This window comes from Tenrec ecaudatus, chromosome 5, assembly GCF_050624435.1.
Source record: "Tenrec ecaudatus isolate mTenEca1 chromosome 5, mTenEca1.hap1, whole genome shotgun sequence".
Lineage (NCBI taxonomy): Eukaryota > Metazoa > Chordata > Mammalia > Afrosoricida > Tenrecidae > Tenrec > Tenrec ecaudatus.
In genome coordinates this window covers 16,435,532-16,448,936 of record NC_134534.1, presented here as the reverse complement: position 1 = coordinate 16,448,936, position 13,405 = coordinate 16,435,532, and the positions used below count along the sequence as shown (strand labels likewise).

Sequence of the window (13,405 nt, the reverse complement as noted above, 5' to 3'; positions counted from 1 at the left end):
GGCGGTAAGGATAAGATCATATTAGCATAAAGGCCAAAAAAGACGCAAAGCATGAGAGAGAGAAGACCCGCCTCATCAACATTCAAAAAGCCAGGGAAGACATTTCTGTCATGGAATAGCTACCGTATATACTCGAATATAAGCCGACCCAAGTATAAGCAAAGGTACCTAATTATTACCTGGGAAACCAGAAAAACTGATTGACTCGAGTATAAGCCTAGGGTGGAAAATGCAGGATGTGAATTAACACAGAGACCAGAGGGGAGAGACGGAGCGCAGCCACAGACACATCCTTACCAGTTCAGCTGCCTGTGTAAGTGAATCACTACGGGTGCTTCTGCTAATTGGAGCTGTCCACGTCATAGGACGACTCTGGTTAGATGTGAGTAAATAAACATTCAAAGCCTTGCAGTATCAGGAGGGCTTTGAATGAACTGCAGAGAAATGGCAATCACCCGCGAGATGTTACACCTTGCTGGGGTACCACTGACCCACATTTTTTTGTGCTGAAAAACTCGGCTTATACACGAGTATATACGGTAAGCCATACTTGCACCCAGAACAATTACAGATCGTGTCCTTAGGGAGGTCCACTGGCCATTCAGGATAATCACGATGACTACTGTCTTTCCCGAAAATAAGACATACCTATAAAATAAGCCATAGCAGGATTTCTAAGCATTTGCACAATATAAGCCATGCCTGAAAATAAGGCCTGGTGGTAGGCGTGGCTCTGTAGCGTACTGGCGCAGAGAGGTAACAAAGATGCGTAGCCCTTCTCATCTGCCCCATCATGACAGCTGCTATCTCGGAGGGGACAGAGAGGTGCGGGCAGCCCTCTCCCGACAAGGTCGGCTCCCCGTCAGATCCCGGTGGCTCTGTGTGTGCTGCAAGCTGAGGCACAGAGGGAGACAGAGACGGTGAGAGTCAAAGTCTCCTCAGTGGAGTGGGGAGCAGGACGCTCTGCTTTAGGTGTTGTGTGTCCTCAGGGGGAAGAAGGAGAGCCGTGGCAGCCCTTTGACTCAGCCCTGTGGGTCGATGTGCCAGAAGAAGACGACTTCACTATCTTTGAACAAATGTAGATTGTTGTAGCATACTTAATAACAATAAGACATCCCCTGAAAATAAGCCACCGTGTATCTTCTTGAGGAAAAAGAAATATAAGACAGTGTCTTATTTTCGGGGAAACGGTAACTGCTGCCTTTTCAGATTCCTTCCGTTGTGACTTGATTTGGCCAACGCTCATCATCGTTGTCTCAATGAGGACACCCTGTCTCTGCCCCAAACCTCCAAGGCCCTAAAGCAATCTCCCCTCTGCAGCCAAAGGGCTCTGTCTAGACGCCACTGGAAGAATCCCCAGAGCCAAACTCCGAGAATGGCACGCCAGGCCTTTCATCACCTGGCTCTTGCACATTTCTTACTCTTATACTCCTCCTACCCACCCGTGGAGAAATAACGCACTATTATTTTAAATGATATTTTCATTGTGTTACTTTCATATTCTCATTATCATAACAGGAGCCCTCAAGGTGCTGGCAGGTAAGCATTGGACCACTAGCTGCAAGTTTGGTGGTTCAAGCCAGCAGGCACTGCACGTGAGAAAGGCGAGGCTGTGGGCTGCCAAGAAGATTTACAAAGCCTCAGAAGCCCTACGAAAGCTCAAGAGGAGGCGGAATCCCCTCCGTGGTTTATCATTTTGTAATGACGGTGTGTGTTACATCACCGCAGATCATGGAGGGCTTTTCAAGCGGGAAACACTTTACATGAGTAATGCCTTATGCACACAGGGCTGCAACTTCACTCCACTTTCTCGAAGGCACCCAGCTTCAAAAAGCTCCCACTTTCTGCTGATGCAATTTCCTCCCGGGTTCTCTTGCCCAGTTATCCCCTAGATATCCTGCCCGACGCAGCTCTTGGAGCTTCCCCGACGCTCTTTCCAATTCCATCTGTTTTAGAACGAAAGGACACTTTTCACTCACATGCCAGAGTAAAGACAGGAGGCTAGTTGAACTTCTGGGACAATTGGAACCAGGGACATAATGCTGCCGGGTGCTCTTTTTATTTTTTAAATCATTTTATTGGGGGCTCGTACAATTTTCTTATCACAATCCATACCATAGGGATGCTCTTTTACCAGCTCGTTATTTCTGCTTTTTGCTGACCCCACGGAGCTGGGTGGTTATGAGTTGGGCTGCGAACCACAAGGTCAGCAGTTCAAAACCATCTGCTGCTCCCAAAGAGAAAGGTAGGCTTTCTACTCCCATACAGAGTTACGGTCTCAGAAACCCACAGGAGCAGGTGTACTCTGTGCTAGAGAGTCACGATGAGCGCAATCAGCTCCATGGAAACTCGATTTCTCCTGACCGTCAAAGACGCTCTCCCTAGCCTGCCACGCGCGCCACAGCATTGCAGGCACGTACATCTAACCGCGCCCCAGGCTTGGCTACTGGACCCGGTGTCTCGGGACAAGAATGCCAAGAAAGGCCTCTGGTTGGCTCAGCTGAGTCGGGCCTCGCCCCTGCGTCGGTCACGTGACCAGTTGGGCAGCGTAAAACTGCCCCAGTGTACAGCAGCGCTACCTAACTCTCCTCCCAGCTCCACCTCCTCTCTTCCCTTTCTTTCAAGTACTCATAGCGATCCCACGTGCAACAGGACAAAACACCGCCTGGTCCTGCGCCCCCCTCAAACCTGTTCTGCCCCTTGAGCCCCCGTTGGGAGCCACTGCGTCTATGCCTTTCATGGGAGTCCTTCAGTATTACCAAGCCTGATGCCCTCCTCCAGGGGGCTGGTCTCTCCTGACAACGTGTCCAAAGTATGTAAGACAAAAATCGCCATCCTTCCCTCTACGGAGCATTCTGGTTGTACTTCTTTCTTCCCAGACAGATTTGTTTGTTGTTTTGGAAGTTCGTAGTACTTTCAGTATTCTTGGCCAGCACCAGGATTCAAATGCATCGAGACTTTTTCGATCTTTCTTATTCAACATGGAGAATCTCTTTATTTACCAACACTTTAATACAAAAAAAATGAGCCCTTCATTACAAAGAGGATGGAGCGGAATCGTGTGATACAGGTTCCAGAGACTTATAACCCAGGCTAGCAGTACATTCTTTTCTGGCGAAGGCAATCAATCTTTTGGACGGATTACAGAACATATTCACCTAGGTCATGGAAGGCAGAGATCATGGAGCCTGGCAGGTCGACGTTGGACTCTTCGCTTAATCGTTGCATGACCTTGGGCGAACTACATAAGTACGCCACCCTTTAGTGTCCTCTTCTGTAAAATAGGCACCCAATTAGTACCTTATTTTAGATGGGCTACCCTAATGACCCCTCACCGCTCATTCTGTGTACAGCACTCTTCCGGTTGGGCAGCTCCTGGTAATGGGAAAGAACTAAAGAAGCAGAAGTTGAAGCTGACCTGCACGGTAAGGAGGTTTGCGAAGAGAGGAGGAGGAGGAAGCCTAGGGGGGTGGAAAGGTGTATTTTTAAAAAGTGAGGAAGAGGGGTGAGATGGGAATGTTTTATACTGCTGACCAAATATTTAGGGATCTCCCCTCTTCCTGGCCCCTGGTAGGTGTGGTAGATTGCATACATTCTCCACGCCTACCTGGGTCCACGACTTCCTTGACACTTGACAATGCTCTCTTCCTGTGAGCAGAGTAGCATTCTCTGCCCCTGGCTTCAGATGAGTGAGTTGGCATGGCCAACAGGATGAGGTAAAAGTGACCTGTACCAGCTCCCAGCCCAGAGGGATCGTGTGTGTGCTTGCTCACTTGCCCCGCTCCATTTCCATAAGCACATGCCCTGACTCGCCTGTGGGAGGACGAGGGCCATAGGTTTGAGTTGCACCCTGTTGCCCCAAGTGAAGCCTGTTTTGATCAGGGGAAGACCAACCCGCCCCAGACATACCAGGGAGCCCTATCAGTGCATATCCTCAGCGGTTTGGTGGCTCATAGATATCTGATTTACTAGGAGTGCTACTTACCGTGTATGACCCAGCCTTTGCACTCTGGATTGGTTCCCTGTGGCTGCCATAACAAAAGGCCACAAAGTTTGTAGGTAAAACCAACAACCAGAGTCTCTCCCCCTGTAGTTCTGAAATCAGTTTGACTGGGACAAAAATCAAGGGACTGGCCTGGCAACGCTCTAGGGGAGACTGGAGGAAGAATTTGTTGCTCGTCTCTGTTCCATCACTCCGATCTCTGCCTCCACAGTCACATTGCCTTCTCCGATTCTGTGTCAAAACACCCTTGGCCTAACAGGCATCAGGAGACCCCAAAACAAACCAAAAAACACATTGTTGAGAATGAGGGGGGTTGGAGCAGAGACCCAAAACCTATCTGTAGACAATGCGACATCCCCTCACAGAAGGGCCACAAGGAAGGGATGAGTCAACAAGGGTGCAGTATAGCACCAATGAAGCACAAAATATTCCGCTGGTTCCTTGACACTTCCTCACCCCCACTATCATGACCCCAATCCTGCCTTTCACTGTGGATTAGGCCAAAGCATATGCACAGGTACAGACAGAGCTTACCACACATGGGATCCAGGTCAGATAAACCCCTCAGGAACAGAAATGGGAGTAGCAATACCAGGAGGGTAGTGGGAAGGTAGGGAGAGGAGGGGGGAAGAAACCTTGGGCGTGGGATGAGGGGGGGAGACAGCGGTCGGTATATGAAAATAATCATATATAATTGATCAAGCGGTCATGAGGGTGGGAGGGGGGAGGGAGGGTAAAAAGAGGACCTGAAACCAAGAGCTCAAATAGAATGCAAATGTTTAGAAAATAATGATGGCAACATATGTACAAATATACTTGATACAATTGATGTCTGGATTGTTATCAGAGCTGAAAGAGCCTCCCCCAATAAAATAATCTTTTAATAAAAAATTTTAAAAGAACATACTTATGCATGTATGAACTGGAAAAAAATAAAATAAAATGCTTCTATACTTAAGAAAATAAAAAAAAAACACCCTTGACCTTCCTCTTACAGGAACATTTGTAATAACATTCCATGCCCACAAAGATAATTCAGGTCACTCTCCCTATCTTTAATCGCATTTGCAGAATCTGTTAGGCTTCTGGAGTCGGTAAGACCTCCCTTCTTGGCTTCGCACAATGAAAGCATTCACGCTGAAGCCCGTTTTGTGACCCAAGTGAGTTGTATGAAGGACAGGCCTAGTATCAGGTTTTACCATCTCAAAGGGTTCACAGCGGGGCCTGAACAACCACGAGGAAAAAGAGCACACAAGCGTGCAGATCTTGGAGGGGGCTCCCAGGGGGCCAGTAGCCCAGGGACCCTAGAGGCTGAGAGCACGTTGTGTGCACGGAGTGGGCACATGTGAGCCCACACAGGGAAGGACACCCTCCCCGTCCCCCTGCCTCTGACCAGGGGTGGGGTAAGAGAGCATCCCAGAGCATGCTCCCTGCCCTTATTCTAACTCACCCCTGGCTGGGGGAAGCTATGGTTGAAGGTATTGGTTGACCCCATTGGCTGAATTAGGCCAACCTGGGTGATGTCTTGAGCCTGGGTCTAGTTTGGCCCACACACGTGTACCTCCCACCTGGCTTGGGGGCTTGAGTAAAAACCTGCTCAGTTTGGGGTCTTTATAGGTGTCTAATAGTTGCCTGATTTCTTTCCAACCTCCTTGATGGGGACCTTTGCAGGTCTGGGAGGGACAATCCCCTGTCCCTAAGGTAGCTCCCTAACGAATCTTTCTTGTATAAGTTAACACACATACACACAGGCATACTGTGAAGAACCAACTCTGGGGTTGGTTCCAGAGCTCTGTCATAAAACAAATTTCACAATAAAGTGAGTTCCATGAAATGTTTGGGTTCGAAGTACATATAAAAATTATGATTACACTGTACTGGGTCTATGAAGTGTGCAATAACATTGCGAACAAGTTTGACATGTCGTGAAAATGACCAAAGTGACACAGACAACATATGTACAAATATACTTGATACATATGTGGCAAAATGAACACACACTGTTGGGGGGTGGGGGTGAATGTCCCAATGGCTCTACTCAATGCAGGGTTGTCACAAACCTTGAATTTGTTTAAACACACACACACACGCACTGCCCGTGACCCACAATCAGGTAAAACACAATCTATGACTCCCGAGTTGGGCTGCTAAGCACAAGGTCAGCAGTTGGAAACTACCTATCTCAGGAAGAAGACAAAGCTTTTCACCGCCAGGTAGCCTTGACTGGAATGGGAATTCCAGACACGTCATTGTGCTCATGTGGAACTTCTACGGGGACCAAAAGATGGTTGTGTGAACATCAGGAAAGATGTGCATCGGGTTGTGTCCTCTCACTATACTTGTTCAACCGGTTGCTGAGAACATGATCCGAAAAGCTAGACTATATGAAAAAGAAGGTGGCATTAGGGTTGACTGGAGGCTTATCAACAACCTGAGAATACAGCTGACACAACCTTGCTTGCTAAGTGCGAAGGATACTTGAAGTACTTGGTGATGAAGAGCACGGATTGCAGACTCCGTGTGGATTATAACTCAATGCAAAGAGAACAAAAATACTCACAGCTGAACCAATAGGTAACATCATGAAATATGGAGAAAAGATTGGCGTTGCAAAGATTTTGTATTGCCTGGACCCACGATCAAAGTTCATGGAGGCAGAAGTCAAGATTCAAAAGATACACTGCATTGCATTGAACATTGCATTGTGCATCGCACAAGATCTCTTCAAAGCATTGAAGAACAAGGATGCTATTTTGAAGGCAAAGGTATATCTGGCCCACGTCACGGTATCTTCAATAACCTCAAATGCTTGTGAAGTTGGACATTGTGGTAGATATATAATCGTTTGTCAATTTGAGGATTAAGAGTGTTGGGGTGGAGTCTAGCTTGTCAATCAGATGATGCCTCTTTGTGGGCCTGGCCTTCCCCCTAAGGATTCTGGGAAATCTGGCAATTCCTGCTTGGAGGGGGAGACACCTCTCTTTCTGCTCACACCCTGGAAGACATAGCAGTTGACAAGACACATGGACCCACCCTGATGATGCAGAGACCCCTGCCAGAGCTGAGATGTTTCCAATGACACTGGATCCAAAGACTTCCTGCCAACTGTGATCTTTTACATTTGGCATCATTGCATATGTTTCATGAGTTTGAAGAGGACTTTATGGATTGCTATCGGACATATTGGCTAATATCAGACTTATGGGCTTTTTTGGGATGGACTGGGCTGGGATGCTTTCTCAATGTTCAATTGCTCTTGTATATAAATCTCTTTCTTATACACATATGTGTGTTCATGGATTTGTTTCTCTAGTCTACCCAGACTAACACAGACAATGAATAAAGGAAACTGAAGAAGAATCCATGCATTTCCATTGTGGTCTTGGAGAAGAATATTGAAAGTAACATTGTCTTCTAAAAGGACAGATTTGCCTTGGAAGAAGTACTGCCAGAGTGCTCCTTAAAAGCAAAGTTGGTGAGATTTCGTCTTGTCTCGGGCACTTTGGCTATTTTGTCAGAAGAGATCAGTCCCCGGAGAAGGACATCATGCTTGGAAAAGTCGAGGGGCACCAAAAAAGAGGAAGGCCATTGATGAGATGGATTGATCCGGTGGCTGCAACAAGGGGCTCAAACAAGAGCAATTTTGAAGACGGCGCTGGGCCGGGCAGTGTTCCCTTCTGTTGTATAAAGGGTCTGTTTTGTGGGAACCAACTCGATGGCACCTCACAACAGCGACAGACAATTACAGTCTTGGAAATCCACAAGGGCAGCCCTACCCTGTCCTGTAAAGTTGCTGAGTTCGAATCAACTCGATGGCAGAGTGAGAGCGAATTTCCATAGGAGTAGAAAGCCTCATCTTGCTCCCTCACAGCAGCTGGCTAATTTCAAATGCCTGCTCTTGCAGTTTGGTGGCTCAACACTTGGATTCGATGGGTCATCGCTAAATTGATTTCTCAAGAGAGAGCATCAAAGCAAGGGGCAGGTCACCAAGGACAGGCCACACCGTGGAAAAGCCTCTAGTCAGACCCTGAAGTTCCCTGTATCCCAAAGTGGGCTACACAGATCCCTTTTCCAGAATAACCCAATGCCTAAGGCAAACATTCTCTGCTCACCTGGTTACTAAGCTGTTTGACCTGAAGGTGAGTCCAGGCAACCAGTTCCTTCCAGGTTCAAATGAACACCTAACGGTGATGCCCTCATCCCATTCCATTTCTGGCTCTCTCACTCCAGGTTGCTACACATTTTATTATAATACGTTACCTCCCCGAGCTTCCTTTCAAACTTTAAATTCTGTTCTTTAACTTTATCATTTCTTCTCTTTGTTTTAGCTCTTGCACATTCAAGCGCCAACTTCAGCATCTCTTCTGACATCCACTCTGATTTCTTCTCTCTTTCTTGTCTTTTTGATGACCAAGAACAGCTTCACAAATTATGCTCTTGATGCCAATCCGCAGCTCCTTAGGTCTCCTGCCGTTAATGGTCAGTCGGTCAAAGCTATTCTTGAGATATTCGCAAATTTAGGTAGGACATACTCAAGGGTGTACATTTGGCTTCTTGTGTTTGATTAGAGAGTCAAATGTGTTTGAAGATGAAAGGAATGTCCAAAATTCTTACATCACTTTTTTACAGGCATTGCTATGGAAACAGGGCCAGAAGTGTTTATATTGTAACAATTTAGTCTGATGTTTGAGTTTCTAGACAGCAAAACTGACTGAACACAAACGTTTTTCCAAACTTTTCCAACCAGCCAAGCATTTACTATTTTATGTATTGTTTGACTTTAAGGTGACTTGTAGGAGACCAGGGAGTGCTGATGGCAGTGGTTAAGCATTGGGCTGAGAAGACTTTCTACTCTTGTAAGGAGTGACCGTGTCAGCCATTCATAGGGCTTTCGGGGACATGTCTACTCTTAAAGTCATTGTACATCACAATCTGCCTTTAGACAGGGAGTCTGGTTTGGTTTTTGGAAAGCCATATCCTTCAAGGAGCCCTGGTGGCATAGTGGGTGATGGGTTGACCTGCCAACTGGAAGGTCAGAAGTTCAAACCCAGCAGCCTCTCTCAGGGATGAAGATGAAGTGAACCTGTTTGCTCCTGTAAAGGTTTACAGTTTCTTAAACCCACAGGGGCAGCTATGAGTTGTAATTGACTCCCTGTTGGCAATTTTGATTTTGTTTGGTCCTTTTAAACCTTGAAGAACTCACTGTCAGCTAGTTGATTCCGACTCTTTGGGACTCTAGGACAGGGTTCAAGTGCCCCTGTGGTTTTCAAGATTGAAACTCTTTATGGGAGTAGACAGCCTCATCGGTCTCCGGCAGAGAGGCTGGTGGATTCGAACTGCTGGGCTTAAGGTTAGCAGCCCAACGCATAACGTACTACATCACCAGGGCTCCTTTCAAAGGATACCTAAGGGTAAATCGCCTACCCCGGTGTTTCTCCTCCTGTAGACAACCCTAATCTCTAGACGCAGTTTAGAGCCCAATTCAGGGTCTTCAGAAAACATCCTTTTTTTTGCCCTAAGGATGTCATGAAGGTCCCAGCGCGCAACATACACCAAGCGCCCGCGCTCCGCCTGCAGGGAACTACGATTCCCAGAAGGCCATGCGTCCCGGGCCGGAGCGCGACGAGGGCTGGCGGCTAAGAGACTGTCGTTGGTCGAGTCCATTGCCGGCGGCGGGCGGGGGGACGTCCGAGCCGAGTTTGTTGGGATTGGCTGTGACCGCTGGGCCCGCGCTGCGCGCGGTTGGTATGATCCGAGCGCTGCAGTTCCCGGGCCGGGCGCTCGGATTTCCCGGGTCGGGTGCGCGGGGCATGCCGGGAGCGCGGACGGTTGCCCACCTGGCCGGTGGCGGCCGCGGCGGGTCTTCGACATGCAGAGCACGGACCTGGGCAACAAGGAGAGCGGCAAGATATGGCACCGCAAGCCGACCCCCGCCGCTCGCGATGGGTAAAGGCCGCGGCGGGAGGGCGCGGGCTGTGCAGCGGGCAGGGGCAGAGAGCTCACCCTGAGCACCAGGTGCCCGTGTCCTTGTGGAGCGCACCGTCGAGTGTCACGGTAGCTGGGCTAGACAGCACAGTCAGGCGCCCTCAAGCTGCGGCCCGCGGGCCACATGCGGCCCGCCCAGGACACTTACCCGGCCCGCCCGGTGTTTTTGCCCCGTTTTTTTACTTCAAAACAAGATATGTGCAATGTGCGTAGGAATGTGTATATAGTTTTTTTTTTAAACTATAGTCCGGCCCTCCAACGGGTCTGAGGGACAGTGAACTGGCCCCTGTTTAAAAAGTTTGAGGACCCCTGGCAATTCCTGTGCTGCATCTCACCTCACTGAGCTAACTTCAAGTCCGGATGTCTTCACTACAAGTAGCTGGTGATGCGCAAAACTACTTTTCACCAATGACAGCGCTGGCTTTTTGCAGCTGTCTGCTCACTGTAACAATGTGAACAGCCCCTCTCCTGTGTGGTCTCCTATCGCGGCCTCCTAACCCAACAGAAGCGTTTGTTCGTGTGCTTGCTTGTTTGCCTTCCTTGCTGCACTGAAAGTTCTGGGTCGGGAAAGACCACGTCTGTTTATGACATTATGTTGAGCCCCTGGCTTGCAAAGTGGCACACCGTTCTGCACCGCTTGCAGAAGTTATTGTAAGATGGATTGTAGGGGAAAGGAGAAAGTAGGCCGGGGATGAAAAAAAACAAAACAAAACATCAAACGAAATAGAAATTGTTCTTACAACCGAGGGGTGCTTGGCAGAGAGATAGATGCGCTATGTTTTGTCTTTGACAGAATTGTAGTGAACATCATTCACAACACTTCTGAATATCTTCCCAAAGTTTTGCGGTTCTTGAATGTGGCATTTGATAGTTCGGGCGATTGCTTTATTGCTGGGGACCATCAAGGAAATATCTATGTGTTTGACTTGTACGCAAACAGGTAAGCGGATCTTTTTGGTATTTACCTTATTAACTTACTTTAACACTTTATCATTTTAGTACCCTTTCTTCATTATTCACGTGGGAGTATTTATTATGAAGTTCTTACCCCACCCTTACTGTTCTCCCTTTTATAGGTGCCTTGGTGGTGGAGTGGGTTATGAAGTTGGGTTGCTAACTGCAAGGTCAGCAGTTTGAAACCACCAGCCGCTCCATGGGAGAAAGATGAGGCTTTCTGTTCCCATAAAGATTCACAGCCTCAGAACCCCATAGGGGCAGTTCTACTCTGTCCGTTGTGTGGCTACATCAAGTTACGACGATGAACTTGATGGAGAGTTGAGTGCTCCCTTTCAGCACACTGCCCTCAGTGCTCCAGGAAGCAAATACTAGCAGGACAATTTGGTTAGATTTCTTGCAGGATGAGAGTATGGTTTTAGCAATATCTTTAGTAGCTTTCGGGAGAAAGATGAGGCTTTCTACTCTTGTGAAGACTTACAGTCTCAGAAACACACAGGGGCGGTTCTACCCTGGTCTATAGTGGTTATGAGTCAGAATGGACTCAATGGAAATTGAATTTGGTGTTGTATTTTTTTTAAGTAGCTTGATTTTCTGTCCATTAAAAGACGTATTGTTGCTAATTTCTCAGTTAACTTCTAATCTTCATTAAGCGAGTCCCAAAGAGCCCTTTGCCCATTATCGTTCTAGTGTACCAGGCCCAAGAGTTGAAAGAGTTCATCCTTTTCTTCTTCCTGTTTCCTTCCCTTACAAATCAGGGTGGCCCAAAAGCACTTCCTTGGGACCAATCACAGTAGACATCTCAGCAGTGGGGGTGGGTCGGAGGGTCTGTTATGTCATTGCAGTGTGTATGTTGGAGGGGTTGAAGATAGGGTTGGGAAGTTGGTTTCCTACAGGGAATTTTGAATAAGGAAAGCCAAAGAAGAATTGAGGCACTTGAATTTTGGTGCTGGCAAAGAATATTGCAGGTATCATTCATGAACTGCCGAAAGAACAAACAAAGCTGTCTTGGAATAAATACAGCCAGACTGCGCCTTAGCCAGGATGGTGACACTGCATCTCACATACTTGGGACGTGTTGGCGGGAGAGACGAGCCCCTGGAGCAGGGCATTGTGCTCGGTGAAGTATCCAGGCCGTGCAAAAGAGGAAGGCCCTCGATGAGATGGACGGACACAGGGGCTGCCTGGATGGGCTCAAGCGTAAGAACAATTGTGAGGGTGACACCGACCGGGCAGTGTCCCGTTGTGTTGTGCACAGGGTCACTGTGGGTCGACTCAATGGCACTTAACAACATCAGCAATAAATAAATGTATAAATTCATCGAGGACAATGGGAGCCAGGTTTCTCACAGCTGGAAAAGGGAGTCGTACACTTACAGGGAGAAAACAAAAATGTGGTATTGGATTGGAATTGGCTATATCAGTGTGCACTCTTGGTTTCGAATACAGTTACATAGATAAATAGGTGGACCTAGAAAACTAAAGGTGTGTATGTGTGGATCACGTCCCTGAGGACCCTGGATTTGTTTACTTAGAGGGGCTAGGACCAACCACACCCCCAAAAAATGAATACACTCCATGTTCAGTTCTTGGATTCTAATGACCACTTTGTAATAAAAGTCATTAGGGACCGTTGGCCAGACAGCCGCCTCAGGACAGGGACAGGAAAAGCACAAGATGAGCTGGGAACACCTTGTAACCAGAAAGAAGTGTTCAGGGAACGGCAGGGTTCGTCAGAAGGTCATAGAGACAGCCGAAAGGCACTCCCTCTGGCGACATCCCCGATAGATACTGTGAATATCCACATAAATCATGATAAACCTAACCCACTGCCATCAAGTTGGCTCTGACTTCGGATTCTGAACTGGTCCATAGGACTCCTGGGATGTTTCTTAGGGGGCCAGGCTTCAAGGCGTAGTCATCTCAAAAATCAAACCCAACTCACGCCCATCGAGTTAATGCTGACTCGCAGTGACCACCCCCCTCTGTGAGTTTCCAAGACTTGGCAGGAGTGGAAAGCCCAGCCTTTCTCCCACAGAGCTGCTGGTGGTTCCAAACTGCTGACCATGTGAATCACACACAGCCCAGTGTGTAACCACTACACTCATGAAGAACATCTAGTAGGTTTGAACCACTGACCTTTCAACCCTAGGATAACAGCCCAACCCTAAATACCCCAGGGCTATAATCATGGTTGACAACACATTGAATGAAATGGGAGTCTGTGAGTTCATGCTGTAAACAACAGTTTAATAGTCCCAAAGTACTTCCCCACAAAATACTTCTTACAGCAGGGGTAAAGTTACAGTGTGGACGCCAGGTTACCACCACCTTCATCGGGTGGTTGTAACGTTAACGTAGGCAGTGATGACACAGCAAGCTTTGGCGCCATCTCGAAGGATGCCACGCAGAGAAGACCACCTGCCTCCTGGCAAACACTCGAAGTTCCATTTCGGACGGGTT

The 13,405-nt window shown here is 47.9% G+C and overlaps 1 protein-coding gene across 1 annotated transcript in view; it reads left to right on the top strand.

The window, feature by feature from the left end:
• Positions 1–9,736: 9,736 nt before the first annotated feature.
• Positions 9,737–13,405, top strand: part of TBC1D31 (TBC1 domain family member 31) — a 51,642-nt gene continuing 47,973 nt past the window's right edge. Inside the window, exons 1-2 of the mRNA XM_075549310.1 lie at positions 9,737–9,949; positions 10,782–10,928. Of these exons, the coding sequence (XP_075405425.1) occupies positions 9,873–9,949; positions 10,782–10,928 (224 nt within the window). The 5' untranslated portion in view covers positions 9,737–9,872. The remainder of the gene's footprint in view (positions 9,950–10,781; positions 10,929–13,405) is intronic.